Genomic DNA, 18,133 nt, shown 5'->3' with positions numbered 1-18,133 from the left:
CCATTCAGGTCCAGCCGGCCCAGTTCTGACGCATGGACAGTGACGTCATCAACGAGTTCACATTTAAAATTCAGAATTTAGAATTCAGATTCTCGTCAGTGCAGCTCCTGAAAAGTTTGCCAGGGTATCTTCATCACTCTGACCAAGTGTTGCTGCCATCAAAATGAATAAATAAGCTAAAGAACCTTCAAGGTTGTCTTGTTTGCCCCCTGGTGGCTGACTGCGGTACAAGGAAAAGCCCCTCCTTCATTAACCCAAAGCTGCTTTCGTATCTGTCAAATTTTAATGGTCACTTTCTGCATTTAAGATTTAAAATTCGCAGATGAAACCTGGGGCTCCACGTCCGTATAGGAGCTGCACCGATCCAGGGAGGGACAACATTACGACTGCAATTATTCTCACCATCACCTGTTAGCTGAAGTTGAGGGAGTTCAAAAGAGCCATTTCCTCCGCACGCATAAACTGGGTTCTGTTCATTCATGCATTCATTCAACAGTCCGTGTGTGTTCTAGCACAGGCACACACACTTCCTGCTCTCTGTTTGTTAATGACCCCTCTCTGCCTCTGCAGTTGGCCTGATCATGCTGCTGTTATTAACACCCCCTCCACCCGGCTCTCCATCACCTACCAGATCCATCATCCTCCGCCGCCAACAGCATCATGGTCTCCGCAGGGAGGGATGGAGGGATTCATCGAGCTGCTGGAGGAAGACGGCTCCTGGAAGCTAAAAGTCCCCACAGAGTGGAAACGGCAATCAACGCTGATGGAACGTTACCGATGGGAACTCTCTGCAGACTCCTATGCCGAGCGGCACCAAGCTCCTCGGATGACTCCGGGACATTTATTATGGCCTATAAATGCAGAGAATATTTACGATGTATAATTCATCAAAGGAAAATGAAAGACAGAGGCGCGCGCTAAAGCCAAAATCCAAGTTGTGAAAAATTCATAGAAAAGAAATTATTATGTGTTTGTTTCCTCATAGATTAAATTGAGATGACGATTTTTTAAAAAAGCCTCAACAAAACCACCCTTGACCAGAAGGAGTGACCTCCAGCTGTGACAGAAGAGAAACAGCTTCACCTGAATCGCAGGCGCTTCCGAGCTGGCTTGGCTCGTTGGTGAAGGTCAGGAGAGCTTCTGCAGGAGCGCTTCGCTTTAGCTTCCAGGATGACGTCCACATCATCCGTGGGGTGGTTGAGGATGCTTCTCTGATCCAGGAGCTGACCTTGGTTCTGAATCTGCATCCTGTTGGTCAATATGTTGGAGTTTCAGGAGTCATTTATGTGGAAACAAGTGGATCCATTTTTAACAGTAAACCTCTCATTTATGAATATATATATATCTTAAAGTTGTATTATTAGTGGCTGACTCTGTGTGGCTCTTTTATAAGTTGAGATGAGCTCGAAGGAGTCATGAATTCACTGAGAATGGGGGGTTTATCTGCTAAAAAAGCGACCTGGGGAGTCCGCACGTCACATCCGTGACATCAGCACGCGGTTTAAATACCCGCAGCGCCGAGCAGAGTAAACACAGCCGGGAACACCTTCATGTGGGTCGATCTGGATCAAAACACTGAGCAACCTGAGCAGCAGAAGCACTCTAGGATGCGTCGTGCGCTTCCGCGGGAGCAGAGTTTCTCCGTGACTCGTTCTGCGAGGAAAGCTGAGTTTACTTGAACCAATTATTGTTAATCAGTTCTCGAGCAGCGACAGTTGTGCGTTGTTGCTGAACTATGATCAACGACACCTTTGGGGACAGTGATGTTTTTGGGCTGCTGCCATCCTCTCTCCCTCTCAGCGACAACCAGAGCGCGCCCCCGACGCTCCGGCTGGAGTCCAAGTCGCTCATCATTTCTGCCACCATGTTCGCCGTGGGGGTCCTAGGGAACCTGGTCGCCATTGTCGTGCTGTGCATCTCCAAAAAGGAGCAGAAGGAAACCACGTTCTACACTCTGGTCTGCGGCATGGCCATCACGGACCTGCTGGGGACGTGCTTCACCAGCCCGGTGGTGATCGCCACCTACGTGGCCAACCGCTGGCCCGGAGGAACGCTGCTCTGCCACTTCTTCTCCTTCTCGATGCTCTTCTTCGGCTCGGCCGGGATGTCCATCCTCTGCGCCATGGCCGTGGAACGATACTTGGCCATTAACCACCCGTATTTTTACTCTCAGCACATAGACCGCACAATGGCGCGCTTTGCGCTCCTGGTCACCTACTTGGTCAACATCGTGCTGTGCATCATGCCCAGTTTCGGCTTCGGCCAGCACGTCAGCCACTTTCCTGGGACCTGGTGCTTCTTAAACTGGAGAGCGATGGATCCACTGGGAGCCTGCTATTCTTTCCTGTACGGCGGCGTGATGCTGGTCCTGATTGCGGTCACCGTGTTTTGTAATTTGGCGGTGTGTAAGTCGCTGGTGGGGATGAACCAGAGGACCAGGATAGTGAGGACAGAGTTGTGCGACCAGGGAGGGTCGCGGCGCCGCTTCCCTCGGCTTCCGTCGGTCACTTCGGCCGCGGAAATTCAAATGTTCTGGCTGCTGATCCTCATGACCATCGTCTTCCTGGTCTGCTCAATCCCTTTAGTTGTAAGGACCGCGCGTAATTGTACCTCTCCCACTCCAACCATCTGTTTACGCGCGCGTGTTTTTGACATTGTTTTTGTCTGTTTGACAGGTGCGGATCTTCGTGAACCAGTTGTACGACCCCGCGTTCATCTCTGCCGGAGGGAAGCCCGACTACCGCAGCGACCTGATGGCGATCCGCTTCGCTTCATTCAACCCCATTTTGGACCCCTGGGTTTACATCTTGTGCCGGAAGAATCTGCTGCTGAAGGGCTGCGAGAGGCTGAAGTGGACGGTGGCCCGGGTTAAGGGGAATCACGCGGAAAATGTCGGGTGGGCAGAGAGTCGACACTCCCCTCTGTCCCTTCACAGCAACGACACCAGTTGCGCGTCGATACGCACGGCCAGCGACAGGAACGACGGGGAGCGCCGCGGCTCCATAAAGACCAAATCGTTTTCCGATTTCACAGCGAGACAAGCGTGGGAATACGACACCGCCCAGGTCAACTTCCACCCGTTCAGCGTCGAGTCCACTGCGGTTCTCGGGCGCGAGCAGGAGGCGGCGGCGAAGCCGATCCCGCACGTCAGACGCGTGGACATCGTGACCTGCACATTCAGCTCCCCAAGTTCATGTCAGTCAGCGGAGTGTCTTTGATAAAACTGCTTCGGGACACCAAAAGCTGGCCCAAACCCCGAGCCAGTGAAGAACTAACAGCCCAAACATCTCCAACAGGCCTCGACAAAATGTTGTAATATTCCACCAGGACAGTTTGTGCGCAATCAACCAAAACCAGATCAGCAAATCTCTAAACTGCGGGCCTCTATTTATTTTTTTTACGCCTTGAACTTGACAGAAACGTGGAGCGGGAGGGCATCTCTCTACAAGCAACTGGACATTTAAACGACATCACGTCGCCTTTCCTGCTTAAGTTCATCATACCCCATGGGTACAAAATAGAAGGTTTTTATATCTTGTACGATTACGTGTTACTGTCCATACATGCTGCTGTTTTACATCGCTCTACGTTTGCAGGGAATGTTTTAAAAGCTTCATTGTGGATCCTGTCATGACCTACCTGTGCAAAAAAATACAATGTGACTTTCGTTTGTTTAGTTTAGTGTGCTAAATGTGTTCATGGGAAAATAAATTAAAACAGTAATAATGGCCTTAAGTTTTGTTTCTTTTCTTTTTTTGTTGGTAATTTGTTGGCAGAAACGCGAATTCGCTTTAAAATAGGAAAACTAAAGGATTGATGTCGGCGTTGGACCAGCAGGCGGCGCTGCAATATAAAGGGTGACAAAAATCAAGAAGAATATCAGAGTATTTTCCTGTTGCAGATAAACGCCATCATAGAACGAGATGAGGAAGAAGAATCTGAGCATGAATAAAATGACCACTAACGACTGACTCAAAGATAAACTGTCTTTATTAACGTATACTACATCGTTCAATGTAGATGATAGATGAAAATGTGCATGAGGATCAGGAGAGTCGACGGTCCAGCCCGGGTGTGTGACGCATCTGAATTATGAAGTAAAAAATCAGCCCAGAAACGTCTTGCACACACTGTATGTGAGCGGAAGTAACAACATGAAATAAATAAATGTTTATCTACAGTATGGAGTTAACAAGAACAGCTCTTATATCAAGCTATAATAAATAAATAATTTATCAGAAATAAATATATCTTACTTTTATACAGTAATACATGAAGATGCATGGCATCCAGTTGGCTGAGTTCACCTGAACGTCGGTATGATATCATAATGCCTGTTTTATGAGGGAAAAAAGAGCTGCTTCGCTGAGAGGAAGAGTGAAAGTCACTTTCAGTCCTTGAATCATGGTGAATCAGGATATAAACATCAGTCCGCTGAGTGTCGGCCTTCAGGTCCCGGCCATGTTTGGCCTCTTTGATGTGTAATAACTGTGTTAGTCAGCAGTTATTCACTCTGAACTGAATCCAGACTGCACCCCTCGTCACCCCCCCCCCCCCCCCCCCCCCCCACGCCCCCCTCCCGCCCCCTCAGTCTTTTGATTCTGACCCCAGAGCTTCTCCACCTTTTTAAATAGGAAACACGCCGCAGGAAGCCGAGCGGGTGGCCTCCAAACACGTCCCGTGTTGTGCTTGTAACAGTGCCCCCTGCGGCCCCGTGGCCCCGTGGCCCCGTGCCCGCGCCACGCCTCAGGGCCCCTCTCTGTCCCATCAGGGTGACAGCCCTCCCTGTCACCTCCTACCTCGTCTTCGTTGTCCACTTCTTCAGCCCATACACATGCAGCTGGCGGCTGATAACGACTGGATGGTCCTCCACGTGGTCTGGGCATCCATGAAGGAGACCGGCTCGTACCGGTCGGGCCGGCAGCACGGGTGGCTGCTGACTTTGCGGGCGGTGCGTCGGGGTAGCGAGCCATTTTCCAACAGCGCCTTGAGTGCCAGGTCATAGTTTGTCCTGGAGGCCTGGCAGGAGCCCACGCAAAACTTGAAGAGGACGATCTCGTCCGAGTCAAAGCCCAGGCCCAGGTCCCGGACCCTCATCTCTCGTTTCTCCACCCTGCAGTCTCTGCTGCTCTGCTTGGGCTGTCTCTTTTTACCTTGACCTTTCCGGGCTCCCTGCCCCGTATCTTCTTCTTCCTCCTTTTCTTTCTTCTTTCTTTTCTTCCTTTTCTTTGGAGAGCCTTTGGATTGAGGGTCGGAGGGGTCAGAGGACCGCGGCGAGCGCCCTATCCACCGACTGCTGGGGTGATCGTCCACCTCGTCTATTACAGATAGATCTAAAATGGACAACAAAGTGGGATGAACGCCTGAGGAGAGCTTGCCACTTTAACCACAGCCACATGCAAAATATGCGGACACTGTGGCTTTTTACATTTAAATCTCTTCACTAGATGAGACAAGTTAGCTTAATGTTTGGACATAATACGTCCAAAACTCTCTGGTTTTGTTGTTACTCAAACATAAAGGCTGAGGAATGAGCAGATTCCTCCAGCCCTTCCACTCTTGCGCCTGCTGAAGAATGAAGCCGTTATAAATGACATTATCATAAGAGCCTCAGTACCGTAGAGCTCATGCCAAGTAGAGTAAGGGTGACCGCCGTCCTCCTGTTCCTCGTCTTCCACCGCCTCCGGCAGCGTCACAGGCAGCTCTAGCTCCTCCTGGCCTCCCAGCAGGCCCACTGCATCTCCAGAGTCGGATCCCAGTGCAGCGCCACCTGCTGTCATATGAGCCCCGTCCACTAGGGGCAGCAGAGAGAGGAACACCCACAGCAACATCTGCAGGAGGCAGATTACACAGCACACCCACATTAGAGAGGTTTGGTTTCCTCCTGCTACCACAGCGTTTAGCCATAATTAATTAATAATAATAATAGTTTTTTTAACATGCTTAAGCTGTATAAATATGTTCCTTTTGTCACTGAGGAGCATGGAATCCATCTGTAAATGGGAGTCATCCACCAGCATTGCATAAGCATATTTGCCTTGTTAGCATTTGTTTGAAGTGACAGCTGGAAAAGTTAAATCCAGTATTTATTTACCATCCTTTAGCTGTGCCGTGGTGTCCGCCGGCTAATGGGGATCTTTAGCTGCTAAATACTGCGCCGTGTTTACCAGTGACTCACAAACGCGGCCTGTCTGTTGTTTGGTAGCGTTAGCCAAGCTGCAAGTTGCAAAACCCAAACGACGTTCTGGACATGCTGAACACACCACAGCCGAGGCTAATGTTGCATAAATGTACATGCTGTTTTGTGTGGGGCCGCTGAATCCTCCGCACTGGCTGACTGATATTTATACTCTTAAATGCATCCTGCTACTAAGAGTTAGCCTTGACATTCAACAACTGTGCTGCTTTCTTTATCATTTATTTCATTTCTCTCTGTGAAGGCGGCAGACGTGATAAATGTGAGCCTCGCGTGTGCAGTAGTTTTATTCCCTCCGATTTCTTTAGACTTCATGTCGTGTTCTGGAGCTTTTTTTTATTGATTTTGGGCCTCTCAGTTAAATCCCCCTGGAGACACAGTACATCGATATGATTATGTGGTCTTTAGCTTATACTGTATTCAAAATGGCCAATGATATAAACACAGATTCCTAAGATTAGATAATCCCTTTAAGGGCTGTGAAAACACAGCTCTGCAAAACTCCTGAAGCTAGCGACATTGAGGCTCTTCCATAAGCCCGTTTCATCAAAAAAAAAAATGATCTCACTTTTTCTTTTCCTGATACTTAAGTCAAATATCTCTGTACTGGATCAGGGATAATTTAGCATCGAAAGCTTCTGTGTTGGCATTGTTTAGTGGAAAGCTCGGTTATGATCCTTCTGGGGATGAAGCGCACAAGGAATTTATACATACGGCACGAATACCTCATTCTCTGGTTTATATACGTCTGACAATGGGAATAAAAAATGGTACGGCCCGATCGTTTGCAGAGACGGTGATTTCATTTAGCCAGAAAGGCGAACGGGGAGAAAAGATGGAGTAGATGTTCCAGACGAACCTTGGCTTTTGCTGAGAGCGCGGGAGCGGTCTCGCATCTAACCTTCTGCCGTGGCCTCCATCTGGTCCCACCTGTGGAGAGAGAGACACAGAGGAATGTAGGGACGAGAACAAGGCTTCGCTTTGGAAACCGTCCACTGCCCAGAAATTTGAAGTTAACCTAAACTAAAAGCAGAAGATGCGGGTGATGTGGACATCTACACATGCACACGCTGTCCGGGTACAGTACAAGAAAATAAAGGCGAGCCCAGTGGGGCCCCCCGGCATCAATCACGTCCTCAATGCGCCAGGACAGCCTGTTTGTTGTCGCTCCTGTTTGCTGCCAGCTAGCGCGGCCAGTGGCGGCTTGTCGGCGCATACATCCACGCCAGACAAAAGGCAGCATCTGTGATATACACTTTTCAGAAGCATTCTTCAGGGTTACTGCTGCGGCAGGGGCACCAGCGGGGGGGAGCTAGGCATGGCGAGCACTTCACGGAGGTCCGACCGAGGGGGAAAAACCACCATGCGATGTAGGACAGGTGATAAGAAGCAACGCGGCTGCAGATGTTTATATATGGTACGTGCAGGGTGGCGGATCGTGCTGGCTGAAGCCCCCCAAATGTACAAGTCAGACCAGGCCTGAGGATGAGGTGGGAGGATTTACCAGGAGGAGTTGAGCCCTCCTCAGGGGCCCATGAATCTGATGGGATGATGGGTTTTGGGATCATTCAATCGGGAACCGAACCACAGAAGCTCCCACGGCGGGTTTATATCAGGACTTTGCGTTGTAGGAAATCCCAGAAAGAATCAAATCCTCATTTGGAATAAGCTGGAAGAGCAAATGTCGCCTTTCAATCAGGAAAACGCATTAAAACGGTCGCTGGGAGAAGTTTCCCGTTGTCGGATTCCAAACGTTTCGCTCTTGCAGCAGCTGCCTGGAACCCCTCACGAGGACAAACGCAGCTCGGTCGTGCCCCGTCTGTTCCCCCGCCTTCTAATCATTTCAACGAACGAGTTGTTTTCGCAGGGTTCCGCTCCGCTATCCCGGCCGCAAAACCTTCGCTCGAACCCCCGGCTTCCACCCGCCGACACCTCCAGCATCCTTTGAACCGCGTCCATCATCTCCGAGGCGCTTTGTGCAACCTCCCAGGTCGTGCATTTGAGCGTGCAGCGCTCACGCATTTACAGATGGCGCTGATACGCCTCGCGTGTTTATTTAAGCATCAAAAGCGACCCCGGCAGTCGTGTCGGGAGACTGGGAGAAGGTTACGGATCGCGCGGCGCGATAAGGGCGGCCGGCGCGATTCTGCCATCCGACAGGTCCCAGCTGCAACAGTTCAGCTGAGGGAAAGCAAAGCTGGAGACCGAGAGGACAACGAGACACAAACTGAGCATAAATCAGGCCCGCGGTGGCAGCACGCTCCAGCCGTGCAACCTAAAACCAAAGTGTGTCGGCTCCTCAGCCAGCTCTGGACGCGGGGCCATAGATCCTCAGGAGAGGTGCTATTCCCAGTCCCCGATGCCGCAGCTGGGAGTGTTTAGCCTCATTTAGATGAGCGAGCTGGGAGTCTGTACTCAGGCCTGTCTGCTGGTTCATTTCACCTCAGTGCTCTGGAGCTGTTTACAGCCCGACGCCTGCAGCCTTTTCAGGGAGGAGATGAGTGGAGGAGTCACGGGGTGGAGAGAGGAAGAAGAGAGGGGCTGACTCTGATGTGTGTGTGTGTGTGTGTGTGTGTGCAGTTTGGGATCTAACAGCCCCACGAGCACGTTTCCTATATGTGTTTAGAAAGCCGAGCGTGCGTTCCTTCCATGTTTAGCTGATTAAAACCTTTGATTTGTCCGTCAGACGGGATGTTTGCGGCAGCCGGAGCGGAGTTCTTGTCACCTTCCATTTTCACTGTTGCTCCTCAGTTAGACGGACGAACCCTGCGGAAGCCATCAGCTCCCATAAAGCCAGAGGTTCTGTTTCCAGGCCTGATGCTCTCCGCTGTTTGCAGATGCAGTTTAAGTGCTTTGAGATTCGTCTTTGAGAGGCTTTTATGAGGCAATAGAAGCTTTATAACCTCGGCTGATTTTTATCCATCATTCAGGAGGACGAACCAAAGAAAGCTAAAAGAAGCCTCAATGTTCCTAAATTAAGCTAAAGAGGAAAAAGCACCATTTGTTTAACTTGCAGAGAGACGAATCTAATCTCGAGTCTGCCAAGAAGATTAACAACGACCCTTTTCAGCATGAAATTCATCACATATGTCCACAGATCTTTAAGAACTACTTAAACCATAAATAATGCAACAGCTGCATTTTTTTGAGAAAATAGTTCGGCTATTTTTCAACAGGTTGGCTCAGAGAAGTGCCAGGTGTGTTTCTGATTTGTAATTTCAGTTCCTACTGTATTCTGTTACAGGTTCAGTCCAAAAGTTCGGCTCCTGAGCCCGCGTCAACCCCTCACCTTGTTAAAAAAACCAAACGCTCCGAGCTCTCCTGCGGGTTTAAAAGCCAAACTTCTCCGATAATGACCTCCTATTAGAGCCCTGCTCTGTTCTCCTCCGTGTGGGCGCACCTCCGTGGAATCACCTCCAGCTTTAACCTGTCACTGCCGCCGCGCCTGATTGCGGGAACGGGGAGAAAAACAAGGCTACAGTAAATCACCGCCGCCTCAATAAAAGACACCTGCGGTGTAAGAGGAGACGCAGGACGGAGAGACGGAACACCAGGAGGGCCGTCTGATCGCTACCAGACACGGAGAAACCCGGCGGAGGTCCCATGGAAAGCAGCCCAGCGCCGCTCTCCCCGCCGCCGCGGGGAAAAGTAGTTTGGTAACTTTTGCTTTAATCCCGCTTTGATCACGCTGTTGACGAGAGTTTACGATCTTTACGGGAACAAGTCGCCCGGGCAGGAACGCGGGCTCGCTGTCGAGTTTAGGAACATCACAGGAATAAGAGCGGTGAAAGGTGCGAGATTAAGATCTTCCAGACAAACCGAAACACCTCAACACAAACAGCAATGCGCACATTAAAGAGAACGACCCGGATTCAAACCCACAACCTTGCAGCTGTGAGCGTGCTAACCACTGTCACCATCCGTGTCATCGGTACCAACATCAGTACGGCCTTAAACTGTTCAGGCAGCTTTAGGATGCGGAGTAACTAAGACTGTTTGTCCTGGTATCTGATGTCTGGCCTCACATTTGTTGATGTTGCAGCAGCAAACAAGCAGTTTTTGACGAATGCTGTCCTGCGTATGATCATGTGACACGTTGCTAGATTAAGTAGATCTGTCAGGAAATGCTTCTGACTCTAAATTAAATAAAGCCTCTAAATACAGTAACTTGAAAACGTAGTTTAACGTGACTGAAGGATTTCAGCTAAGCCATAATTCAACAGTGTGCGGAATTGTTTTATCCAGACACACACTGGATAAAGTGGGATTAACGCGGATGAGCGAGATGATCTGATCAACACATGGCGTGAGAAAAGAAATGATGGGGGGGGGGGGAATACAACGGTGCGACACCAGAGAGAAGGCGAAAGGAGCGAAAAGAAAGTGAAGAAAGGACGCACAGACGGAGCCTCTGACAGTCTGTAATCCCATAATCCCTGGCGGGCAGGCAGGATGTAATTGCTCGTTAGTGCCAGTTTCTGTCACTGCTGGAAAACCACCGGGCGCTGGTGAAATGAGAAACAGATAGCAGCTCCCAGGCCTCCGTTCAGGTGGGTCAGCACCCCCCCAAACACCGCTGCACTCTCACATGTGCACGCATACCAGCACGCACATGCTCGTCAGGCGGCTGACATCTTTCATACTGTTTCGACCGCGTAAAGAGCGCACACACGGAGCGATAATCAGAGGTGTGGACACCGCGGAGCCCGGAGGAGGGCGGCGAGGAGAGGAGCGAATGTGTATGACCTCACCCCCTCCCCGCCCCAGGGGGTTTGATTTACACGCTCACGGTGCCTGAGTCTGGCCTTGTCTGGGATTATTTCAGACGTGGGGGAGAGAAGTGGCGGGGAAATGGCGTTGACTGGACGCATACATGGAGCCAAACCCATCGCCCCCTAGTGGTGGAACGTGGCGTCACATGATGTGGACGCATCGAAAACAGGCATTTAGAAGTTTGATGCCAGCGTATCTAAGCAGGGACTTTGGAGGGCAGAAACATTGTCAGGGGTCAACAGGGGTCCTGACGGATGCTGCTGGGCTACGCTGACCCGGCAGCCCCCCTCTGAGGAGCGAAGCTCCAGGAGGATCCGCTCCGATGGTTCTTCGGCCAGTAAAGCACCTTTAAAGTCAAGTGTGACGGATGCGCTGAGCGCTCTCACGCGTGCGGATTGGCGCTCCCGGAGGCCACCCGGAGAATTATGGCGGGCCATCAAAGCCGCGGGATCAGCGGGTCGCCGTGGAAACAATAAAACGCACATTTCCGCGGGGTGTAAAAGCCTCATCCGAGGCCGGGGCTTTAACCCCGATGCTGTGCCCCTGATGGAGCCGTGAGGAGCAGCCCGGCTCCATCGTGTCGTCAGCGTGGCGAAGGAAGCGGGTTCGGAGCGGTGCGGCGCTCAACAACGCCATAATAAGCACGTGTGACGCAACGGCAGCCGTCAAACACAACTGGCTCTGCTGCTTCAGACACTCCCCGATAATTCTGGCAGATAAACCCCAGATAGAATTCCAGATGAACAAGCCACGCTTACTTCCACATGCCAGGCTAATTACAATGTATACAGTTAATTTGTCCTGAAAAAGCTCGTGTTTATCAGCGCTGCCGTTGGGAGGAAGTCTGCAACTCACGACAGCTTCTATCAATCTGTCAATAATATTCAATTTGGAGGAGCTGAAGAATGGCGGCATCGTCAAAAGTCCACCCACATCCACAATTTAGCAGGTTTAAACCAGTTTATCAAATGATCGGCCTTGTTATTTTGCAGATAATTACCCATAATCCACTGGGACGGATGGAGGCAGGATTGCCTCTAATCTTGATCGATTAGCAACTTGAATATTAATATATAATACCAAGAATTGTTTTATTTACGTGTATTTGCTTGGAGTTTAACAGTTTAATCAAGACTCGATCCCATTTCTGCTAAATTACACAACCAGACTTATCGCAATAAATAAGGAACAAAAAGTCCCAACAGGATGTCAGGGCTGAAAAGAAAGGCCTCTGATTGAGAAACGTAATGTCCACGTTGCCTCTAGATGGAAGTTGAAACAGCCTGTTTGTTTTTTTTACAGTGTGTGTTACACTGACTTGTTTATTGGCCCGTCAGACAACTTCCTGGCACCGCAACCACCAGTTTCCAGTTGTTAGCGATTAAACTGGTGGATACAACGTTATTATCAGAAGGCGTGATGGCCCAAACTATGATAATAAGTGGTAATAACCACAATCATGCTTTAATACACAACAGCAAATCTGTGCCAGCCGAGCTTTTGAAACTGAGCAGAGAAAGTGGAGCGAGGAAGCAGGATTTTCCACGTCCGCTTCGACTTCCAGATTAAGGACGCGGAGGTCACTGGAAAGTTTCTCTAATGTGACGTTGGCTCTAATTAGCTACGCAGGAACCCTCAACGCACCTTACTCGGCGGCGTCTTGTGACCCGGTCGGGAAAATGGGACCGGTCAGTATCTGCTCTTTTTCCCATGATTCCCTGGGAGGAAGACAAGCCTCCTGACGCGACACATCTGCGTCCTCGCCTTCTCACCGGGGCTGCTTCCGAGTGTCCCTGACCCTAATAAGCCCGAATTCCTGCCTGATTAAGTTGGTTTTAAAAGGAAGCCACACAGAGAGCGCTTGGTTGAGCCTCACCTTAAATGGGAACACATTTTAGCTGCGGCGGAGCTGCGATCAGAGGGTAGGATTTCACTTTCCGGTGTTTGTGAGGATGACGGTGCTTGAAGGGCCGCGGGGAGGACAGAGGGGGAAGAGTGGAGCCGGATGAATAGAAGCACGTTAGGGCTCTTGGTTTCTTTCTTTTTAGACAGAACCCTTCACCTCCCTCACAAAAGAAATCCCCTCTCTGACCCTCTTGACCTTCTCCTGCTCCCATCTCGTGTTGTTATTTCTCCAAATTAAGCCCACGCTGGGCCTGTGAGCAGCACTCAGAAAAGTGGCCATCTGTGACACACACACACACACACACACACACACATACGGGTCATTATTAGTGTGTCTTGTGGGCGAACCGGCGCTCTCCAAAGTGTTTCCGTGTCGCCCGCTCGTGCCCCAGACAGGCTGAGTTTAATGACCTGGCCTGATGGTTCAAAGCAGCCCTCAGACGCCATGATTAATGAATCTGACCCCCTAATTTGGGGAGAATACAGCTTATTGTATCAAAAAAAAAACACTCTCGGAGACACGGGGCCAGTTAACATTCTTTTGCATTTGTGGGGGAAAAAAGGGAGATTTGTGGATAAGGACAGGAGTTTTCTCCACGTTTCATCAGTGGCGGCTCCACGTCTACCAACAGCCGCTTTGTTCTGAATAATTTAATCTGTTTGAACTTGAAGACGTCGGAACGCTCCACAACAGTAACAACAACATTAAAACGGTTGGAGATCGGGGGGGGGGGTCCCGTTCCCACAGCGGAACAAGTGCGGCAGAAGCAGCATGGGAAGCATTTGTCTGAAGGAATCCATCTAGCAAACTGAAAATTCCTCTTTGTCAGATCATGCCTCCTCCAATCTGCCCCAAAGGAATCATCGGGGTTGGCTGTGTACTCTAAGCACTTCCAGATTGGAGCTGCCCTGTGGCACTCCAGGTTGCATAATCAATCTCTCTTGTGCTTCACTCGCTCCATTAGTCCCGGGACAAAACAAGCAGAGTAAGATTACACGCCGCCGCCTGGTCCCGGCCGAAGACACGGCTCCCCGCGCGCCCACGCATGCATCTCAAACACAGATTTATACTCGGACACTACGGGCGGCGGAACCCTTTCACGGCATTTAACGGCGCCGCGAAAGAAGCTAAACACTTCAGGCTGTGGGGCGAGGCCCGTCGGCGTGCTTTATGACCCCAACGAGCGATCCCTTCATTCCTCTCCTGCATTCAGACCTGTTCCAGCTTTTTGTTTGAGGATCGAAGGAACACATTTCCCTTTGAGAGCTTTTTATAGATCAATTAAAAGGATATTGCCAGACAAATAAATGACTTTGAGTAGGTCCAGTAACCAGGTGCAGCACAACAGAATATCGGAGCGAATCTGGGTGGGGGGGGGGGAAATCAAGCTAAAAATACCTGCAGTAAATAAACCAGAATTTTAAAAATATACTTAACTTAGCAGCTGTTTGGACCGCGATATGTTTTATATGTTCAGGATTCACACAAAAGTTTAAACAGGTCTCAGTTTCGGGCTAGTACAGACTAGCCTACATGGAAAAGGCATTAAGCAAGGTACAAAAATGACAACCATCGATTTACAATTACATCCATTTATAAAAAATGATAGGATGTGGATATCCAGGGAAACAGAAGGGTAATTATTTTACAAAACATGGTGTTTGTTTCGTACTAGCCCCAGCTAGCTCCTTCTGGTAAAGGCTGCTAAGTTAGGAGGCTAAACAGTAAAAAACAAAGCCCTGATGCAACCCGATAACACTCTGCTGTGGATGTTGAACACGCTCTGTTTTCTCTGCATGTTTGAGGATACGATAAAACGTTAGTGATTTGCACGTCCTTTAATAGTTGACATTGTTCTGATCCTGGTGAGCGAAGCCGCGCTGTGCGAGACGGACAAAGAGTTAAACCTCCGACGCCAACAAACGGCACGCTGCTCCTCGTAAAGGCTCATCCCAGATAACGTAAACCAGACCACACATCAAGAGGCCGCTGGTTAACAGAACACGCCAGCCCGCCATTCTTGACCCACGGCGGGTCAGCTGACCCCGTGACCTTTGACTGGAGGAAGTGAAAGCTGTGGCGGCGTGACGAGGGTGTGCGAGATGCCTGAGGGGCGAGCCGACGAGACCAAGCCGCCGATCTCCAACGACCCCACGTACAAGACGAACAAGGTCGCCCTACAGCATTTTAAGGGTGGTTGATGGGGGGCTGGGGGGAGCACATCTCAGGCCATGTCAAGCATCTCTCACACACACAACGACAACCGTGTGGATGCGTGAGGAGGCCTGAGGGTGAGGAGGCCTGAGGGTGAGGAGGCCTGAGGGTGAGGAGGCCTGAAGGTGAGGAGGCCTGAAGGTGAGGAAGCCTGAGGGTGAGCAAGCCTGAAGGTGAGGAGGCCTGAGGGTGAGGAGGCCTGAGGGTGAGGAGGCCTGAAGGTGAGGAGGCCTGAGGGTGAGGAGGCCTGAAGGTGAGGAGGCCTGAGGGTGAGGAGGCCTGAGGGTGAGGAAGCCTGAGGGTGAGGAGGCCTGAGGGTGAGGAGGCCTGAGGGTGAGGAGGCCTGAGGGTGAGCAAGCCTGAAGGTCATCCATCCTCCGGCTGAGTAACACTGTTGACTCAGCGAGTCAGCGGATCACTGAGTCACAGATCATCAGCAGGCAAATACAGACAAACGACACCACTCAGGATGGAAATTACCACAAAACATGGAGTGCACCGAAGCTCCAGAGTGCCCCCCCCCCCACACACACACACACACACACACACACTTCAGGAACATTAAAAAAAAAAATCCTGGTTTCAGTGGAAACTGCATGAAAAATGTCAAAACACTTGAAGCTTCGAAGATCTGATGTGTGTGTGTGATCCTCTCAGAGGCCTCAGAGAGATGGAGCTCTCTCTCCCTCTCGACCCACTGAGGGGGGGGGGGGTCACACATTCCCCGCGCACACACACGCATCACATCTCGGTCACACTGATTTACACGCTTCCATAATTCAGATTCACCTTCTTGCACCTTGTAAAGGCGTCAGCTCGTTAATCACCAAATCTGGCGCCGTAAAACACGGAGATCAAACACCTCTGCCCCCCCCACTGACGCCCCCCAATAAACACTAAATTAAGTCCAACGCGGAGCGCGGGTCACGGGCGGTGTAAAGCAGCTGGCAGGTGCGTGCGGGGCAGGTTTGGGGCTCAGCACGCACACAAAAAGCAAACGTCAAAGGAGCCTCACACATCAAACATCTCCATTGTTGCCAGCAGAGCGAACAAAGCGCGCGGCTCTGCTTTCACATCAGCCACTGACTGAACGTGCGCATCACGGCTGCGCCTTACCGGTACTGCTGCGCGCCTCCTCCTCCAAGCGCGCACCGGGAGCGCCGCTTCCTCCGCGCCGGGGGCAGCTCCCGTTCCCGGCTATCCATTTGCCGCGCTGTGCCATGTTTCCCACCTCGCTGTCACGGCTCGCAACTGTTCGGGGCAGGCTGTTCCCTCTGCGGCTGGAGCAAACATGAAAAATCCATCTAAAGCGGTTCTGCTTTAACGCGAGAGGCGCCTCCTCCTCGTTTCACACGCGTCCAAAACTCCCTTTTCCCCCCTGCGTCCGGCTCTCTTGTCACTGCTGCTTGGCAGAGTCTCAACAGCCTGAAGAGAGAAGGTGAAGAGTGAATAAACACGGATAACCCGCGGGGATAAAGTCAAATTCTGTGTTTTTTTTAAGCATCAACACGCGAGTGTTACTTGACTGTCACCATTAGCTACAAATTAGATTCATACATCGGCATATTCCTCCTGTCTAGTGTTTTTGACATGAATGAACTCCTCTTTCCTGGCCCGAAACCAGTTGTCTACACCATGTAATTGACTCCCCCGAAGCGTGTTTATGGTTTATTTTCGAGGCAAACGCGCATTTTAGGACACCAGAATTCCTGTTAGGCTGGATGTTTTTCAGGCTCGAAGCTATTCAGGAAAAATAAACTTTACAGCGGGCTGGCACACGCTGGGAGAAACCTATTTAAAGCCTAATTAGGTAGAAGTTTGTGGGTTCATAAAAAGTCGAGCGCGGCGAACAAGTGGACGCGACGCGCGGTCACACGGCGTAAAACGTTTGGCCGCAGTCGTGCGGTCTCTTCGCTCGCTCTCACCAGTCATCTTCCGATGAAATGAAGCCAGTTTTTCAGGCACGGCTCCCCTCTCCTTACCTCCAACAACCTGTTCAGTCTTGCCTCCAAACAGACTGTATGGCTAATGAATAAATACGAGGGAATTCTGGGTTCAGTGTCAGCACCCGCGTGGCTCCCTAACTTTGATGGAAATCGCCGTGGAAAATCGTGTTTGTTTGTTCCCCCCCCTCGTCCTTTACGCGTCAGCCGCCCCACTCGGGACCTGAATGGGGAGCTAAACCTGAGAGAAAGTTGCTCTGTCGGACAAAACGCCTGTCTTGAAAACAACTCCATGCGTGACGCCTCTGCGCAGCTGCGATTCACACATCCAAAGGCTTCAACCTCAAATGGAAGTCTTACTTAGGAGTCAGGTATCCGGTTTAAGCCACTTTTCCGCTCCGGTGTCTCCTCAGGAGTCTCCTGCGCGGCTGCTGACCAACGTCTCCAGTGCCCCGCAGCACTCGGCGCGATGCGTAAAAACGGCGCGCCGCTGCGCCCGTCAGAGACTTTGTGAAACCAGAGCGCGGTGTCCACTCCACAAAGTGCCCAGATTTCTCCTTGGCGGCGCGCACATCTCAGATGTCTTTTTGTTCCTGCGCAGGGAGGAGGGAGGGAGGGGAGTGAGTGTCCCGCAGGACGGCCAAGGAGCCTTTCTGGAGAGAGACCCAGCAGAAGATTCCGGGTGGCATCTGCCTTTCTGAGGTTACACTCCGCCACTGCGCTGCACTCGTAGGGCGCACACCGCGCCGAGAATGATCAGCCACGCACGAACGCACGCAATATGTGACAATGTGCCCCCGGGCGCAGACATGTAAAAGCGCCCCACCCAACAGTAGTTGCAGCAAGATACCCGGGCTGAAAGGCTCGTGTTTGTGTGCTGATCTGCTCCTGGAACGCTTCAGTCTTCCGGCAAACTACATTTTTCTCATTCTTTAATCATTAAATCATGCCTCTGTTGATATCTGCTAGTTTTCTTTTACAGTTGTGCAACAGTTTACAGTTGTGTAACCTCCAGAGCCAACAGCCACTCAGACCGTCGGGGAGCATCCCGATTCCTCCTGCCGACTCCTGAATTAAGCAGCAATTTAAGAGTAATTCTTG

General features: G+C 50.8%; 2 protein-coding genes across 7 annotated transcripts; one reads left to right on the top strand and one right to left on the bottom strand.

Moving 5' to 3' along the window:
- The first annotated feature begins 1,544 nt into the window (after positions 1-1,544).
- ptger4c (prostaglandin E receptor 4 (subtype EP4) c) lies at positions 1,545-3,719 on the top strand. Its single transcript, XM_003975730.3, has 2 exons — positions 1,545-2,587; positions 2,676-3,719. Exons 1-2 carry the CDS (start codon positions 1,736-1,738, stop codon positions 3,216-3,218), a joined length of 1,395 nt encoding a protein of 464 aa, XP_003975779.2. The 5' UTR covers positions 1,545-1,735; the 3' UTR covers positions 3,219-3,719.
- An 872-nt stretch (positions 3,720-4,591) lies between these two features.
- Positions 4,592-18,066, bottom strand: artnb (artemin b). Of its 6 annotated transcripts, none has more exons than XM_029831552.1 (5): positions 17,393-18,066; positions 16,206-16,514; positions 7,056-7,126; positions 5,618-5,831; positions 4,592-5,333 (listed from the first exon to the last, which is right to left on the bottom strand). In XM_029831552.1, the coding sequence occupies exons 2-5, from the start codon at positions 16,309-16,311 to the stop codon at positions 4,822-4,824; spliced, it is 903 nt and encodes a 300-aa protein (XP_029687412.1). In that variant the 5' UTR covers positions 16,312-16,514; positions 17,393-18,066; the 3' UTR covers positions 4,592-4,821. The 6 variants fall into 6 exon arrangements, with proteins under 6 accessions (XP_029687412.1, XP_029687413.1, XP_029687416.1 ...); XM_029831553.1 differs by lacking the exon at positions 17,393-18,066 and adding an exon at positions 17,072-17,282; XM_029831556.1 differs by lacking the exons at positions 16,206-16,514; positions 17,393-18,066 and adding exons at positions 9,486-9,641; positions 9,771-9,851.
- Positions 18,067-18,133: the final 67 nt, after the last annotated feature.

The sequence above is a fragment of the Takifugu rubripes genome, chromosome 22, assembly GCF_901000725.2.
Source record: "Takifugu rubripes chromosome 22, fTakRub1.2, whole genome shotgun sequence".
Classification (NCBI taxonomy): domain Eukaryota; kingdom Metazoa; phylum Chordata; class Actinopteri; order Tetraodontiformes; family Tetraodontidae; genus Takifugu; species Takifugu rubripes.
This window is presented reverse-complemented; position numbering and strand designations above follow the sequence as displayed.